The 17,629-nt window shown below is 57.6% G+C and overlaps 1 protein-coding gene across 1 annotated transcript in view; it reads right to left on the minus strand.

The window, feature by feature from the left end:
• Positions 1-407: 407 nt before the first annotated feature.
• Positions 408-17,629, minus strand: part of LOC141966736 (ankyrin repeat and fibronectin type-III domain-containing protein 1-like) — a 260,415-nt gene continuing 243,193 nt past the window's right edge. The window contains exons 9-26 of the mRNA XM_074919777.1: positions 16,582-16,773; positions 16,049-16,290; positions 15,553-15,747; positions 15,172-15,285; positions 14,455-14,552; positions 12,944-13,034; positions 10,747-10,854; positions 10,406-10,505; positions 9,656-9,788; positions 8,342-8,461; positions 7,747-7,962; positions 7,235-7,401; positions 6,786-6,936; positions 5,857-6,025; positions 5,432-5,598; positions 4,651-4,861; positions 3,677-4,344; positions 408-1,635 (exon numbers count right to left, since the gene is read on the minus strand). Coding sequence (XP_074775878.1) covers positions 1,348-1,635; positions 3,677-4,344; positions 4,651-4,861; positions 5,432-5,598; positions 5,857-6,025; positions 6,786-6,936; positions 7,235-7,401; positions 7,747-7,962; positions 8,342-8,461; positions 9,656-9,788; positions 10,406-10,505; positions 10,747-10,854; positions 12,944-13,034; positions 14,455-14,552; positions 15,172-15,285; positions 15,553-15,747; positions 16,049-16,290; positions 16,582-16,773 — 3,430 coding nt within the window. The 3' untranslated portion in view covers positions 408-1,347. The remainder of the gene's footprint in view (positions 1,636-3,676; positions 4,345-4,650; positions 4,862-5,431; positions 5,599-5,856; positions 6,026-6,785; positions 6,937-7,234; positions 7,402-7,746; positions 7,963-8,341; positions 8,462-9,655; positions 9,789-10,405; positions 10,506-10,746; positions 10,855-12,943; positions 13,035-14,454; positions 14,553-15,171; positions 15,286-15,552; positions 15,748-16,048; positions 16,291-16,581; positions 16,774-17,629) is intronic.

Consider the following 17,629-nt stretch of genomic DNA (forward strand, 5'->3'; position numbering starts at 1 on the left):
CCTCAAAGTGTTGCGCCAGCTGCAATACAGCTGTGGGCTCTCACTGCCTTCCTCACTCTTCTCTTGGTGTTCTTCCCTTGGTGGAGGCTGCAGGACCGGATTAGTGCATTTAACTGCAGATGCTCAGGCCCTACAATCATCCGGCTTCCAACACCACGTGGAGGTGACTGCCTCTGCATGCCAAAGCTTATTTTACTGCCTTACAGAGCAACGAAGCCCAGAAAAACATTTTTAACTTGCACTTTGCTCCCACACATGCGATTTGCGTGTTAACGTAAACCTCCACTGCGTGGAAAGCATCCCATTAAACACTCCTGGGAAAGATGAGCCCAGCCCTTGAAATCAGAGCTAATTTGGGGGAAGAAGGAACACTACACATCAAGCCACAAGAAGGAAAAGAGTGAAACTCAGTCAGCAGCAGTCATCTTTACTATGGACCACAGGAGATCAGAAAAATAACCTTGTTAACAAGAGACCTAGTGGCTAACAAAATGTCATGCTATAGGACATACAAGAGAGGCCAAGCACAATCACCAGAACAAAACGGCAACTGAGGAGGAAAGGAAATCCAAGGGTGGTGTGCAGGGTGGTGCAGTAGATGCCCTATAGCAAACCTCTCGTGGTGGCATCAACACAGCAGTGTGCATGGCTGTGTGTGCATGGGGCTGGCTGCGTGGATTCCTTTTGCCTTTAAAACAAGTCAAAGGGTCTTCATCTCTTACACAATTCCAGTGTCTCTAGCACAACTATTATTAAATTTTTCAGGAAAGGAAGAAAAATATAATTTTGTTCCAAGAACTATGTGCAAGAATTGTTTCTCCAGGTACAGTGAAAGTAGGGCAGATAGGAAAACACCCTTCTCATTGCTGTCCTTGTGACTCCTGCCCTCTCCTCTCTGACACCACAACCATCCCCAGCAAGCCTCTGTGGCTTTGCCTTCAGTGAATCCCAAACAAGGCATTTCAGAAAAAGAAGAAAGGAAAAAAAAAGGTATTGCTGCTTCTTCTTGTAATATTTTTCCTCTCTCTCCCCCCCCCCTTCCCCTTAAAAATGTTTACTTTCAAAAATTCCATTCCTGCAGAGATTCCTCCCAAGCTCTGAGGTCTCCGCACTCCACCCTCCTCTTCTGCAGTCAGAAAAACTGAGTCTGGATGTCTCTTTGGTTAAAAAAAAAAAAAAAAAAATAAAAAAAATAACACAAACAAATAACACACAGCCCAGTATGATCCCATTCCACCCCGCGGACGCCTGATGAGAGGGTGTCTGTGGAAGAAGGAAGCATCAGAGACGAGCTGTCTGCTCTCTGGAAGCTGAGGTCCCCGCGCCGCCTGGCCGGCTCTCCTCCTCTCATACGGTGGTCGCTGGCCCAAACTGGAGAACCAGAGGGGATGTCTCCTTGATCCGGACGTAGAACCGCCCCTCAGGCCGGCTAGTTTGGAGGGACAGAGGCATGAAGTCATCGGGAAGCCACCGCTCACTCTCGTCGGAGGCGAACACCAGTCCGAAATGCTCCAGCTGCTCCTCGCCATAGCAGAAGGCAGCTGAGCCACCTAGCACGCCACGGGAGATGTCGTTCATCTCGAGCACCACCAGCTTCACCACCTCCCCGGCGGACGTCTGGCTGGTGATGTGCAGCTGCAAAAACAGAAAGGTGGGAGAGATGGATGATAAGGGGGAGGAATGAGGAGGAACTGGGGGTCAGAGACAGGACATGGTGTGTCCTACAGCGGTGATCATTAGGGTGGAGGCACAGCTGTCCCAGTGGTGCCCAGTGAGCAGACGGAAGCAGCCCAGTGTGGAGCCATGGGCACACTGTGCCTGGGGAGGCCTGGCATGCTGAGGCCCAAACTCATGCACCATTTTCTTGCCTCCACCGCACTCTCTGAGTCCTTACAGTTCAACTCTTGCATGTGTCACCTACGGTTTGCCTGCTCCACTCAGGCTGCCTTACCGTTCCATTGCGTGTGGCTGGAGAGGGATAGTCCCAGCCCTGCTCCTGGCACCATGGAAGGGTCTGAATAAAGTCCCTCGTGTGAGCAGGATTCAGACTGTCAGACCAGCTGAACCACAACAGCTCTGCCAAACTAGTGGTGCTGAGCTGTAGCCTCTTTGGGAAGTGGTGCTACTTTTCATCCCATTCACAAGTGTGGGGTTCTCCCACCAACAGCTACCCTCACTCTCCCTCTCCACTTCCTTGGCGACTGCCTTCTGAATCCCAAATACAGCCGAGAAAATCTGGTCTCTGGCTGTTAGTGACTGTCGGGAGCCTGCTACTTGACTTCAAAGGCCCTAAAGCAGGACATCCATCCTCGCCCAGGCAAGGCGACGGTTTCCTTTGGCACATCCGTAAGGGCTTGCGGAGCACTGCGAGCAGTGTCCCGGCAGGGTGGTCTGAGCCCTCGGCCCACGTGAACCCTGCCAGCTCCGAACAATCATCACAGGGCTCAGCTGATTTACGCCAGCAGAGGAGCCTTTCCTTTGAACTGGGCTTTCTTTGAGAAGAACATCATAAAATGCTTTCAAGCAGGCGTGTCCAGAGCTTTGCAACTTCAAAAGCCACGTGGGCAGCCCGCCAGGAACCCAAGGGCTGCGCTTCAGTTGCATAGAAATCTATGGTAATTTCTCAAATGGAAAATAAATACTGCGAGTCAGATTCCCCCCTGCTTCTAATGTCCCCGCTGGGTGCGGAGAAACTGGCCATCAAAACTCCCCAGCAATAACACCTATCATCCCATCGGCTCTGTCCTTCCTCTGCCATTTCCTGGGCAGACTGCTCTCAGGCTGCTCCATCAGCCTCGGCTCTGGGCACTGGGAATGTCAGAAGGGAAATTTCAACAGGGGAAGGAGCTTCATGGCTGGGAGCAAAGGAGATGGCAGAGCCAGAGGGGCACCTGGAGATGCATGGCCTGGAGGGGTCTCCAACATGGGGGAATCCCACCCAGAGCAGGTGAGGGTGATCAGAGCTGGGGGTCAGCTCTCAGCAGCAAAGCCCTTGCACAGAGGAACCAGGTTGGACAGTGGCTCCAGTGGGCCCCAACACCTGCAGCAAGGAGGCAGCTTTGTCTGCTCCCCTTCACAGGCTGGAGACAAGCACCTCCTGCTCGCCCTTTCCCAAAGGCACACAGGGCTGGGGCAGGGGGAGCACAGACCCCCAGGGAAGGGAGGCTGTGGAAGGGCCAGGGCCAGGGCAAGGGGGTGATAGCTGGATCTTGGCTGAGGGGCTGATGTGTTTGAACACTAGGACATGGCAAGGGAAATCCAACAATGTGATCTTTGCTCACTGCCTGCCCATGCTGGCTGGCACTAACCTACTGTCATCTGCTGAACCATGGACCAAGAGCTGAACCACAGCTCCACTGCCTTGTCCCCCCAAAATACACTACCCCTGGCCCTGGCTCACCCCCTCTGCAGCAGTCGCTATTGCTCCTGCAGAGCCATGTGCCCCATCCTGCACTGCTGGGAGCCTCATCACTACTGCAGGCACGCAGGGATGCAGGGATGGAGGGCAGGAGTGATGCAGGTCTCCAGGGGACCTCACCCCCGGGACGGCGGAGGATGGAGAAGGCAGTGCCAGGCAAGGCACAGGTGAGCCCCTGCTACCTGCCTCCCCATCCTGCCAGCCCTTTCCGTCCAGGCATGGCAGAGCTGCAACACTGCCCTTTGCAGGCTCTGGTACCTTAACACTGGTCTCTTTGGAGAGTCCGGTTTCGTACTGAGGGCAGACCCACAAGGTGACAGAGCCCGGCTTCTTCCCTCTGTCGGCCAAGCACCCGGGCTGCTCCGGCTGCTCCTGGAAGTTCTGAGTCCACTCAGCTGAGCGCGTCCGGAAGATGGGCTCGGAGCCCTGCCCGCCCTGGCTGCACTCAGGGCTGGGTGTAGAGCCAGTCCCCAGCCTGAGCTGGCTGCAGTGGCCCGTGGTCCTGCTCTCCGTCGGGGAGCTATCGACGGAGCCGGGACAGGACTTTCTGGACACCTGGCAGAGCGGTTTGGGAAAGTCCAGGCTGCTGGTTCGAACGCAGTATGCCTGTCGCTTCTCTGTGATGCGCAGCAGCTCGATCTGTCGGCTGGGCAGAACGAAGTCGCTGTCGTAGATCTCGGGGGGTGGCCGGGGCTCCTCTGGCGGTGGTGGCGGTGGCGGTGGGGTCTTGAGCTCATGGGTCTGCAGGACATCCGGGGCGCTGTCACGGAGGGTGTGGGCAACTCTTCTGCTGCAGCACTCGGGCCCCGAGGAGGAGTATACCAGGTCAAGCTCCTTGGGGCTCTGTGCCCTGCTGGAGTCGTAGTCACTGTCGGTGGCCAGGAACACCTCCGAGGAGCCCTCCTCATCTGACAGCCCATGTGAGTCTGCAAGGGGTGTAAGAGAAGCAAAGAGGGGCTTAGACTTGCAACCCCCACTGGGGTTTGCACCAGATGGAGCCCAAGTATATCTCCAAGCATTTAATCCCTTGCTGCATACCCGTGCTGCACTCGCCAAGGCACAGGCAGAGCAGGTCCTGCCCCAACCAAGACCGACTGCCCTGCCTGTACTCCCGACACTGGCCCTGCCTGCACCCCCCTGGTGCAGGCAGCCAGATCAGCGCCTCTGCCCCCCCGAGCATGGGTAGCCCTCTGAGCCCACCTCGCAACAGCTTTGCAAAGCCAGGTCCTTACCAGAGTTGAGTTTACGGCTGGTCTCCGGCGAGGGTGCTGGGGAGGGAAGGTAGTCGAGGTGGGATGAGGTGGATCGGGTTTTCTCCTTCATTGCACCTCCAGCCTCGCTGAGGAAGCCGCTGAGAGACACCCCGCAGGAGGGCTGCTTGTACCGGGCGTGTTGCAGGGCATCCATAATCCAGCGCATCTCACGCCATATCTCCTCCATTTGCTGCCAAAATAGGAAATGAAGGATGCCTTTCAAAAAGCAAACAACAAAAAAGCCCCACAGCAAAACACAGCCTCTCCACACACACCTTTTCCAAGACGTAAAAGCTTCGAGGGAATCCCTGAGTCAGGAAATCCCAAGAAAGTGCTCTCAGGTGGGAAGATGCTGCTTCAACCACCACCAGCTGCTGGTTCAGCAGGACCTGCCTGCTGCAGGCAGGGGTGCTGGGAAAGGGGGTAGCATGGGGTGCTATTTCACACATCCATCCCAGAATGCACTCCAGGCCCTTTCCTAACAAGGTGGGGACTGCAGAGCAGGAGCCTCCAGCTCTCTAACCAGTCTCTCTAATCAGTATTTTTAATGTGATCACTGCAGTAAGTTGCTAGACAAAGCCCTGCCTGCCGCTGCCTGACTGCCACATCAGAGAAAACCCACAGAGGCACAGCCACCAAGATCAGGGAACAGCTCTGGTGCTGATGCTCCTGCAGCTCAGCCAGGGCATGACTGTCCTGCCCATGTCGTGTGGGCACCTTTGAGACTGACTCCCTCCCAGCATGCTCACACTCCGTATACCTGGATGTAGTCCTGAACCTGCTGGTGCCGCTGCTTTGCGGTGGAGAGCTCAGCGTCGGAGAAGGCCTCCCTGAGGCTCTGCTGAGAGAGGAGCGACTCCAGCTCCAGGAGAGCAGACACCTGGCAGTACTGTGTGATGAATTCCCGGTCGTAAGTGAAGAAGTGGACTGGGGAGAGGAAAAAAGAGAAGGTGGAATGAAAAATATCAGGTTCCTTGCTGTGGATGCCCTACAGGCTCCTCCTTGCTCACCCAACACAGGAGGAGGCAATGCTGTCATCTAGCCTACCAGGACAGCTCTCAGTATTCCCCTCCATCCCTCCCCTCCTAGGGGAGGAAGCCCACTCCACTGCCTGTACCAGCTTTTGGGAGGTTTCAGAGGATAAGGAGACCAGCAAGGTTGGGTTTTGGCATTCCTTCTCCTCACCTAGCTCAAAGATCTGCAGTGGCAGCGTAAGGAAGCCGGAGCGAGGGGTGTAGGGGTTGTTCTGGCCTGGAGCAGTGCAGACGTCATCCGACGGAGGCAGCAGCAGCAGGAAGGAGACCTGGCCCCCGAAGTCCAGCACCTCTTGGCTGTACAGACGGAAATCTTTGGCCTGCAAGAAGATGCTTCAGGTAACAGCTGCAAACATCACCTGGTGGCCCTCCACCAAGTCCTCATCCACAGAGGAGTCCTCAGGGACCACCTTCAGCCAGGGGACACTGCTGTTTCAGCACACAACCAGAGGCAACTTGCTTCTGGCATCATCTGCACACCTCCCATTCTCTCTTATTTCTCCTAAAACTGTCTAAACTACTGGTCAAAGTCACTATGACGGGGTCTCCAAGAAGAAGTGCCACCAGCAATGGCCTCAGCCCTGCTCAGAGAGGTTCCCTCTCAGCTGCCTGGCCAGAGGCATGTGCCTGGCACAGGGGCTGGTGGGCACCTTCCCAGTGAATACTTAGCACAGTGAAGAAGGGATTTCTCCCTGTGCAGTCTGGCCCTGGGGGTTCCAGCTCCATCCCACCACTGGCCAGGGACCATCCTGCTTTGGAGAGGCAGAGTTGGGCTGTTTTAGTGCTGCAAGGGCTGAGCCCAGAACCAGACCACATGGCAGGCAATAATGAAAACCCAGATTCACCATTCTTGTTTTGGAGGTACAGGTGAAGGGGTAAGACAAACACCCCCTGTGGATGCTGTCTCTGGACAGGCAGATGCTTCAGATGCTGGCTATCCAACACTTGCCTTCTATTTGCATGGGACTGAAATCTCATCAATGCTCCAGGCCCTCAAAGAAAGACCAGTGGCTGAGGTCCCCTGCCTGCTGCATGGCTCCTTCCCGTCCCTCCTCCCCAGACCTCGGCACCTGCCCATACCTCTTGCAAAGGGATGTTGACCAGGGTCATCAGTTCCTTGATGGCCACTTGGAGCTCCTGAAACAAGTGATTCTGAGAGGTCTCAGCCTCTGGCTCTGCAGGAACAGGCTCCTCCATGCTGACCATCTTCTGCAGCCATTCCCACTCCTCCCTGGAGAAGGGAGAGACAGACATGTGAAGGAGGGAGCAAATTGCTATGAGAGCTGTGTTTGGTCAGCTGTTCCTCCCCCAGACGGTGCAGCACCACAAGGGATGTGGGAGCTGCAGAGGTAGAAGGGGACTGTAGTTTGCTCCAGCTGCAGGCTGCCCTGCATGGTGAGCAGCAGGGCTGGGAGGGAATATTACACTGCTGCCAGGAGCCCAAGAACAGAAGCAGGTGATGGGTGTTCTTAGGCTGGATGGGACAGAGGAGCCTGGCTGCCCCAGGGGAGCTGCCCTGCAAGCCCCACCTGGAGATGTTGGGGTTGGAGCGAATCTTGACGTGGCACAGGATGTTGGGGAGCCGCTCCGGCACCAGCACTCGGATCTGATCCACGGCGCTGCACAGCTTCAAGTAGCCCAGGTAGAGGCCCGGGGAGAGGGCATGGCTGCTCCGCTGGTGGTATGCCAGCTTGTCCTGAGGAGAAAGGATTGCCTGCTGGATTGAGACAGCCCTTGCAGCGGGGCTCTGTCCTGCCCTCGTGCCGGCTGCTGTGGTGCAGCCAGCCAAGCCAGCAGAAGGGGAAGCAGCAGAGCAAGCACAATCCGGTGCTGCTGGGATGAATCTGGCACCAGCCTGACGCCTCCCCTTGAAGCAACAGGATTTTTTTCAGGCTGCTTGTGCTCTGCTCCCCCTCTGCCTACAGCCAGGACCAAACTCTTGGTGGCCTGGGCTCTGCCATGGCTTTTCCTGCCCAAGGGGTAGCAGGAGCGCTGGTGTTCATGCAGTGGAGCCCACTGCAGTCTCTTGCTGCAACAGCACCTGGACAGAGATCAGCAGCGTGTCCAGAGCAGTGGGCTCCTCTGGGGAAGACACGGACTTGCGGCTGGTCTGCAGCTTGCAGATGGGAACCCAGCGGACGCTCTCAAAGGTCTGGTTGGTCTTCACCTCCTTCAGGGTGACAATGAGGATGTTGCCCTGTTTGTCTTTGACAGGCTCAAAGAAAACTTGCCCCAGGTCCTGGATGCCCAGCAGCCCCTGCGTGATGGGGTGGGAGAGCAAGAGAAAGCAGATTGTCAGGGGACATCCTTGAGACACTGTTCTGTGGGTCTGAGCAGCTGGGATGTGACTGGCTACCAGCTACCTGCTGGTAACCAGCCTGCTGGGCAAAGCACCCACCGACAGCCCCCAGCCCCTCTGCTCGAGATTGCCGTGAAGCCTGACACCTCATTGCCCTACAGCCCTGGTCTGGCCAGGGAGGATGAGGCACCCAGTCCTGTCACGGACAGAGCCACAGGCAGGACTGGCAGAGGCTGGTGTTTTCTTGGGTGCAGCACAACCACATGCTGCTCCCAAGGGACCCCAGCCCACAGTGCCCCCACAAAAGCACTCGCTCCTCCCCCAGGCCCACCCTCACCTGCATTTGTGAGATAGCCAGCAGCATCTTGAAGCGTGTCTGCAGGATGCAGGAGCAGGACGACTGGGAGACAGTAACACACTGCCGCAGCCACAGAATCTCATCCCACATGCACGACACCTGCAGCACACAAAGGAGTTGTCATTACTGGCCGACGCTGCCTGCAGCTGGTTCACGCAAAGATGTTTTGGGGAAATCCATTTGCCTTTCTGTTTGAGCTGGGTTAGGAACATGCATGGGCATATACCACCTCTTAGCAGGGGTGTGATCTCCTGTGCCACAAACACCCCAAGATGCCTCCAAAGCCTGTACCCGAGGGAAGCGCCATGCTGTGCCCACCCAGATATCTGAGGTGGGTCTGAGACCTGCTTAAGTTTGAGTAGAAGACAGCCAAGAAAAGGAAGACAGCCTCTTCCTCAGTAGATAAGGATGACCCAGCAGAAGATTTTGGCCCTGAGCTGCCCACCTGCCCTTTTACTAAGCCTACTGACAGTGGAGACCAGGCAGCAGCACAGCACCCTGCACATCCTGCTCTGTACAACAGAGGCAGAGCTTCCATGGCAGGATGCTGTGGTGAAGCAGTTAAACAGCCAAGAAGTTGCTGGCATCCCTGTGGAGAGACAGCACCCACCCGTTGTGGCATGCAGCCCGCCCAGCACAGCACCGGTCCATCGCCCACCCGTTGCGGCACGCAGCCTGCCCAGCGCGGCGCCAGGCCATCGCCCACCTTTGGGCTTCCAAGGACTAGGGTGGAAACGCTGTTCCCTGGTGGGTTCTCAGCCCATGCTGAACCCCAGAAAGCCGCAGCGTGTGGGCTGCTGGTGCTGCCAAGCCCCAGTGCCCAAAGGGCAGCAGCGGTGCATGATCCCCGCTCAGCTCACCCTGGCACTTCTGGGCTGCGACTGGCTCTTGGCATCACCCTGGCCCACACTGCCCGCAAGGACAGTGGCACAGTGGAGGTCCTGGAGGCAACGCCAGGAAGCTCAGGAGTTGCCAAATGTTGTATCATTTGGTGTGAGTAGCTGGAGTAGCTTGTGCTCACTTTGTGCACATGGGGTGTCCCCCCAGTGCTGCTCCCAGCCCTGAATCAGACCCAGACTGCCCTGGCAAAAGCCCCACAGCACCCCATGCGTGACAGGCACTGCTGCCTGCACAGACAGCACCAGGGAAGATGCTGCAATGAAGGTGCTCTGCAGATTGTGGTGGCCATTACCCCAGCAGCATCCCGGGTGGTGGCCAGGCAGAGAGAGGTGTGTCAGGACACATGCTGCTGCCATGCCCCAGCGCACAGCACAGGGGCCCTGGGCCACCCACCTTTGTGAACCAGAGAAAATCCTGCATGAGCAGGCAGGAATAGGTGTCATCAATCTCTACCACGGGGATCTGGTCTTCATGGGTCACCAGGATGTTGTCATCCTTGTAGAAGATGGCTGTCAGGTAGAGGCCTCTGCATGGGAGGGAAGACAGACTTCAGTGTCACCCCCACACACCAGCTTCATTTTCCAAAGGGTCTCTCTCCCGAGGACAAAGGAGATGCCCTGTTCCAGGTCTGAGCACCTCTCCAACAGCATGTGGCAGAAAAGGCACACGGCCAGTAGAGGAGCAGGAACAGGAACCCAACGCTGCCAGCAACGCCAGCCTGGCCGATGCCACAGCTGATGCCATGGCTGATGCCCAGTCAGCACAAGGGAGGGCGATGGGGCCAGGCCTGTGTGGGAGACATGCTGGGGTGCCTGGAGGCCAAGCATGAAGATGGGTGGTGGGAGAGTGGTTGGGTCTAGAGGAGGGTGGGGTGTTGGGTGATGCTTGGAGATGGTGCAGGGATCAGGGTACAGGCGCAGCTCGGCCAGTCAAATGGAAACACCAAGAAGAAACGTTTGATTTCTGGTCAATAGGACTCATCCCCACTGACACCACAAGGTTGTTCCAAGCAAGGACACATCTCTGAGCACCCCCAGCCCCTGTCTTGCAGGCACAGCTCCCGGCTGCACCCAGGGTGGGTGGGCACCTCTATGGCCTCACTGGGAGAGTGGCTCTCCACCACCCTGTGCACCAGCCTCTCACCGCTTCAGTGTCTTGAGAAACTTGCTGCCAGGGTGGAAGAGGTGCTTGAGGCTCTTGGAGACCGAGTGCTTCCTGCTTTGGGGCTGGTTCTTGCAGGGCTCTGGGGAGCAGAGAGCAGAGAGATGAAGAGCTGCACTGGCAGCCCACGGCACAGCACGCCAACCCAGTGGGAAGGCTCTGCCAAGGTGTCCACTGCCTGAGCTGTCTCCCTGCTATGCTCATCCATGGGACAGATCTATTTATGGTACAATCCCAGCCCCACGGACCACATCACAGCCCTGAAGGGGCCTGGATGGATTCCCACACCCCAGCCTCCCCACGATGCCATGCCGTGTACTCACCATGGCAAACACAGTGCTGATGGATGGTCTTCACCTGGCTCAGCAGATGGTCCAAAGCTTCAGCTTGCCCCCTTCTCCGTGGGGCCCGGCCATCGTACTCCCGCCAGTCTGTGGGGACAAACCAGCATTACTCCCAGCACCCCTTGGCCTGGGGTAAAAGGGGTTCCTGTCCTCTCTTCCTCATGGCATGTCACCTCCTGGCACCCCACCTGGGTGTCCCACAGGCACAGCATGGCACAACATGGCATGGCAGCAGTTGTGGGTGCTGGGCACCTCTGGGTGGGCTGGGCTTTGGGAGATCCCCTGTTCTGTGCCACTCTCCGCAGGAGCACCCCAGCTCTGCACAGCATCCCATGGCCACTGGGCACCCCACAGCGCAGTGGGGACACGGCAGAAGGAAAGAACAAGGTCCCGTCTGTTGCTGTTGCACTTCACTGGCCTTGAAAAATAAAATTCTTTCCAGTGTCTTCCTCCAGGTCTTCCCCAGAGCTGCAGCTTTCTCCAGGCAAGTGCTGAGAGCTGGGCTCACCTTGGCAAACACATAAATAAGCTGTTCTGCCAGGTCCACCCGTTGTAAGACAGCAGCAGGACTGGGAGCGGGGCTGGGGACCCGCCAGCGCTTCTACATTAGCTTTACATTAATTGCTTTAAACACCTCCTGTGTCCTGCCTGCTGCTGTTTTCCATGGAAAGTTCAGCTCTGTTAACGTTGGCTGGGGCTCACCACTATTTTTAGGAACTTTAAAAACACCCAGGGAGGTGCCTGACTATATTCTGCTGGGCCAGGGTTCTTTACTGAAGGGAGAAATATTAATGGAGATAAAAATAAATAAAGCCCACTCATGTCTGATTCACTTCAGCTGCTCTCTGTATCGATGCCACATGGATCTTGGTCACGGAGAATGTAACCCATGCAGGGTTACTGTGCCATCGCAAAGGGGATTTAAAGTGAGTGCAAACATGACCAACACCCGCTGCCAGGACAGGGTAAAGGCAGGGCAGTGCCATAGGCTTGCTATATGCATTCATATACATGCAAATGTATTTTTGCATCTTTCCATACCGGTGGTAGAGTGCTTGCGTATCTCCACCTAGAGTGACGCATGGTGCCTGCACACCTCTGGCCCTACTGCTGTCCATGTGCCGCTTGTGAGCGTGGTGGCAGGGAGCTGCGTGCCCACCGCCCTGCTGCCTGCTCGTCGGGACAGGCTCAGCCTCCCCAGGTGCACGTGGAGCTGTTCCTTACACATCTGATAGTGCCGATCCCATGGCACTGCCATGTGGCAGAGACCCATCTTGGGACCGGTGATGAGAGGCAGAGGCCACCTCGGAGCCCACTCAGCCCTTTGGGGCTGCTCCTTCCAGTTCAGTTCTCCTGGCCTGTCCCCCCCTCAGCGCTCTGGGATGCCTTGTGTGACTTTGCGTGGCTTTTCCCCTCCCACTTGCCCTCATCCCAGTGCGGAGAGGTGAGTGCTGGCAGTCCAAAGCTGGTCTCTGGTGGAGCTCATGACCCCATCCCAGCTCAATGCCAGGGAATGCAGGTCCCTGGGGCTGGGCTGGCTGGGCAAGAGCATGTGGTGGCACAGAGAGGGCTCCAGGCCCACTGCCACCCAGGACTGGGACAGCTCTGAGCCCTGGAGGGGCACCTCCAGCGGTCGAGCTGGGGCATCCCACCATGTCACTCCTCACCATGTGTCAACAGTGGTTTTGCACAAGCTTGGCCACTTTGGGGCAGATGTCATTGAGGCGGTAAGGACTGACCTCTCCCAAATGCTGCTCTGCGCTGTTAGAAACCTCTGCTAAAAAACCCTGGGAAGTTTTTCCTTCCTACAGAGGAGATGGCTGTATTGTTTTCCTTTTAAGTGAAAAAGCAAAACATCCTCTCTCCAAGGTTCCTCCTTAGGATGAGTTGATCCAGGTGGTCTGAAATGGCTCAGCCTTTACGAGGCAGCCAGGAAAATTTCAGGTTGAAAAATTAATATTTGGCAAAACTCCTATCGGCTGGAGGCAGCATCCCAGACCCAGAGGCACAGCCTCCCTGCTTGGCTCGAGACTCCAAATGCTGTCTCTGCTCCTGGGTCCACTGGACCCCACTGCAGCAGTGAGAGGGACCCCTGGATGGCACAGGGAGCTGCTTCCTCCCCCCGCCCATCCTGCAGACGGTGCTGGCTCCCGTGGGCATTCCCAGTAGTACTTACTGGAAGGGATGGCGAAAGGGGGCACAGAGGCTTGCGGGGGACCCCAGCCCTTCATGTTGTAGGCAGACACCTGGACGTAGTAAGCTGTGCCCTGCAAGGAAGGAAGCCACTCTCAGCACACCAGCACCTCTCCTGGCTCAGCGCGTGAGGGAAGGAGGATACCCCCAGCTCAGAACACCAGTGCATCACAAGGAGTACTAAACTGGAGCTCACACCCTGAGCCACTGGCTCTGACCTTTCCCAGCTGTACAAAGCTCTTGTTATCAGACAGTAGAGAACCCCCATGGCCTGGGTGGGTGGTTTTGGGGGGGGAGGCAGAGGAAGGATGGGACACTGCAAATGCCTCTTGCCAGGAAATGCTACGGCCTGAAAGACACAGGGCTTCTGCAGCCCGGAGGGTCGGGGTGCTGCCTTCCCGCTGGGACATGCAAGGATCTGACCTCTGGAGACAGGGAGCTGGCCCAAAGTTGTTGAGAGCTTGTGGCACAGCGACAGTGATTAAAGGCCTCTGATTAAAACTCAGTCAAGCTGCCAGATGTTGCAAGGCCTCCAGGCACTCATGAAGGCGGACAGGAGCCTGTGAAGCAGCTCTGAAAGCATGATTGATGAGCCCCAGCCAGCTTCTTGCAGTGGCGCTGCTCTGGGCTCCACTCAAGCCCCGTCCTGCCACACACCAGGGCAGCTCTCCCACCCCAGCTCCTGGGCTCCGGCAGCCCTGCCTTGGCTAACCCTCTGTAACTGCATTGAGGGCTTTCCCTGCTCCTCCAGCCAGTGGTCCCTGCCTGCCTGCCCTGGAGCTTCAGCACTGCACCTCGCTGGGGCAACCCCGACCATCTCAGCATCTTCCTGTGTTCCCATCCCAAGCTCCATCCCACCGCAGCCCCATCTCCAGTGTGTGCTGGGGACAGGACAGCAGTCCCCAGGGAGGGGACAGCTGACAGGCAGCATGGCCCCTGCAGTTCTCAGGGAGATAAAACAGCAGGAAGCCCCAGCCCCAACCAGCCCGTGACCTTGCCAAGCTCCCGGAGATGGAGACAGGGCTGGTCCCCCCTCTTCAATGAGTGACAGGACTGGTGCAAGGGGTCGATCTGTGCAGGTGGCAGAGGAACAAGCCACTGATTTATTGCCCAGGAGGAACACGGGTGGGGATGGGAGCAGGGTGGGGGACAGAGGATAAATCAGGCATTCAATGAATGGACCCGTTCTGCCTTTCACTCGAGTCCCCAGGCACCCCTTGTCAGGGGTTTCCCCATTGCGAGGGTGGCCACGGCTGTGCAGGGACAGACAAATGTGTCTCCCAGCCCCACGCTCTCAGCTCTGCCCACAGGCTGTGCTGAACATGGCATGCACCACGCCACAATCCTATTCTTCCTGTTCAAAATGACACCCCATGTCCTTCCTGCATCAGCTGCAGGGAATGACCCCATGGCTGCACCGTGGTCAGCGGCTTTTCCCAGCCACGGGTTCTCCACCCACAGCCCAGACCCCTGTGGGGCACCCCAAGAGCTCACCGACACCAGCCCCCGGATGGTGAAGTGCAGGTTCTTCAGCTTGTCAATCACGGCCTCCCCGAGCAGTGGCGAGAAGGTGGGGGAGCAGCTCCACTCCACTGAAAGAAGAGACCCCAATGTGCCCTGTGGCCCCGGAGCAGGGACAGGCTACCAGGGCTGGCTGCAGCATGTCGGGGCCAGCAGGTGCAGAGGGACCACGGGCAGCACCACAGCTGGAAGGAGCTGAGCAAAGGCAGGGGAGGGGGGGAACTGCAACAGTGGGGATGGCACAGGGAGCTGCAGCCCTCCTTATCAAACTGCGCCAGGCAGGGCCAGCACCTAGCGATGAGTCAGGAGATGGGGATGGGGGAAATTCTCCCAGAAGCCAAAAGTATTTGGTTTAAGTGGGTGAGGGGCACAGGAACAGCAGGATGGGAAAGCCCTGCAGTGGTCAGGAGAAGGCTGGGGTCAAACAAGCCGCACTCTGGCTTCTGCCATGATGTGGTCCAGCTTGGAGCGCTTGAGTGTCATCTGGGTGGTATCACGGTGTGCAGCCCTGGCTCCCCCACACTCGAGCGCAAAGGCAGCTTGATGGGGGCTCGGCAGCCCTGCTCATGCCCCTGGCACGCTGGTGGGCTATGTGTGGGCTGAGCACCCCAGCACAGCCCCTCCAGCACACCCGAGGTGTTTGCCATGGCCGCGTGTCCCCCGAACTGGTGTGGGGACCCCAGTCCTTACCTTTGTACTTGGTGACGACAGCTGAGTTGACACTCAGGGGCTCCCAGAAGGTCACCTGCACTGAGGAGCTGCTGGCCACGGAGAGGTGGACATTGGTGGGGGCGTCTGGCACTCCTGGGGACAGAGAGCGCAGGGACCACTACAGCGAGGACGGTCACTCTGAACCCCTCAGTGTCCCTCCTGAGCCTCCCCCTGCACCCAGGCACACATTCCTGGAGTGCTCACTCTCCATGCACCCATACAGGGAGCCCTGGTTACAGGGTGTGGGGATCCTCTGGCAGGTGCTGGTGCAGCCCTGTGCCTGGACTACACACAGCCCTGCTCCTTCCCCAGCACGGGGGCTGCCCCCCAGGCCCCCCAAGCCCTCCTGCAGGCACTCACGGGCATGCTCAAACCCTGCCTTCATGCGCTTGTAAAGCCGGTATCGCCACTCCCAAGCCTTGAGCTGCTTCTCCTTCTCAGAGCAGTCGGCGTTGGGCGCTTCGTTCACCACCTGCGCTGTCAGCTCGTTGACGCGCTGCTCTGCTTCCCGCACCAGCGTGGAGAGGTGCAGTGAGCGGCTCTCCAGGCTCACAACTGTGGGTTGGGTGGGCATGGCCGTGGATCCCAGGAAGGGAGCCAGGAGGAGTGAAGAGAAGGTGGTTAGGACAAGCCCAGGCTCTGTGGCACCGAGTCCCTACCCCAGGACCCCATCCCCTCCTCTGTGTCCTGCTCCGGCGCTCCACTCGAGTGCATGGCTCCACTCAAGCCCCTGCTACAGCCTGCACCAGTTTCCCAGAGCCCAGTGACTGCCTCCCCACCTAGACCCCACTGCCTGGGGTGTCCCACTCCACCAGACTGGTGATGGGCATGGCACGGCTCCCCCACACCCACTCACAGTGCGGGCTCTCCTTTGCTCCTGCCTGCAGCAGGGCCCTGGCGATGGGCGTGTTGTTGGTCATGATGGCGATGTCCAGAGGCAGCAGCCCCTCACTGTTGGGGGTGTTGAGGTCCAGTTCCTCGGGGCTGTATTGCTTCAGCAGCTCCTGGACTCTGTCTAGGTCCTGCAGCTCCACGGCCTCAAAGAGGGCAGCATTGCTCTGGAACTGGACAGAGGGAGAAACGCAGGTTGCATGCGACCTCCTCCACTCCACCCAACACCCCAGCCCTTCACCAGCACCCCACAAATCCAAACAAGGTGGGGTGACCTGGTGCCAGGGGATTAGGAGCATTGTCCCTTTGCAACACAGCCAGATGATGCTGAGCAACACTCAGACCAGCTCCAGGTGAACCTGCTGCAGGGCAGCTTCACTTAACACACTCTTGGGCTTCCACTCGGGTGTCAGCATCACCCATGCACGGACCCTCCATCCCTGTCTTCCCAGCCACGGCAGCGCTGGATGGAGCCAGTGGGCACTGACCAGGTAGGACTTGCGGAGCTTCTCCTTCTCGCCCCGTCCCGCCAGGCTGCCCTCGTCGAAGGATGTGTAGTTGACACGAAATTTCCCCGACAGGTTTCGGTAGAGCCTCTTGGCTGCATTTGGTGAGGAAGGGCCCGGTGGCTTCCTGGCCTGTGCCAGCTGCAAGTCCCGCATCTGCTGTGTCATTTTAGGGGAGGATGACCTGGGAAAGAGCAAGGTGTGGGAAAATGAGGCATGGAGGATGTGACAGAAAGGCAGAGGCTTATCTGCAGCATCAGGACTGAGGCACAACCCAGGAGATGCCAGGGGAGCACTGATGTTAGAGGCTGCAAGGCAGATACCAGTGCCAGCAATGCCCTCACCCATCTGTTATCAGCTGAGGCCAGTCCATTCCTCCTTCCAGGGCTGATGGCCCTGCTGGGTCGCCAGGGGCTCCTACAAACCCTGAAGATGAGACATTTCCTTCCAAACACAAGGGTCAATCTGGTGCCACACTGCCCTTAAGCCTGGATGCCCCAAGTAACCTCACGCTCAACTGCTCAGCTCTGCAACTGGTCCCCATCCATTATACCAGGGAAGCCTCTCCTTACTCCCAGTTGCCACCATCTGACTCCTACAGAAATGGGCTGCCCCATCCAGGGCTGCCCAGATCTCCTTGGCAGTGGGGGCCACAGGGATGGACAGCCCCCCAGCCCCGAGCTGGGTGAGTACTGCCCACCATGAAGTTGGCTTGGGATGACCTCGTGCACCCTCTCCACATCCATCCTTCCAGCAGGAACCTGTCTCCTGCACTTATCACTGTTCTCAGCCCTCTGGTACGTGACTTTCCTCTGAGTCTTAACTCCAGCAAAAGGCACCCTCTGAAAGCAAAGTGAGAGCAGGCAATGGACAAAAGGCTACTTCTAAGGACAATGCCAGGCTCTGATGGGGATCAGTGACCCCCAGTCGCCTGCTCACCAGCAGACCCAGGCTCCATAGCTGCTCCTCACCTTCTCCATCCACACTGATTAACCCACAAAATCTTCTCTACTCTGATTTTGATTTATACTTTAAATAAC

The sequence above is a fragment of the Athene noctua genome, chromosome 15 (assembly GCF_965140245.1).
Source record: "Athene noctua chromosome 15, bAthNoc1.hap1.1, whole genome shotgun sequence".
Lineage (NCBI taxonomy): Eukaryota > Metazoa > Chordata > Aves > Strigiformes > Strigidae > Athene > Athene noctua.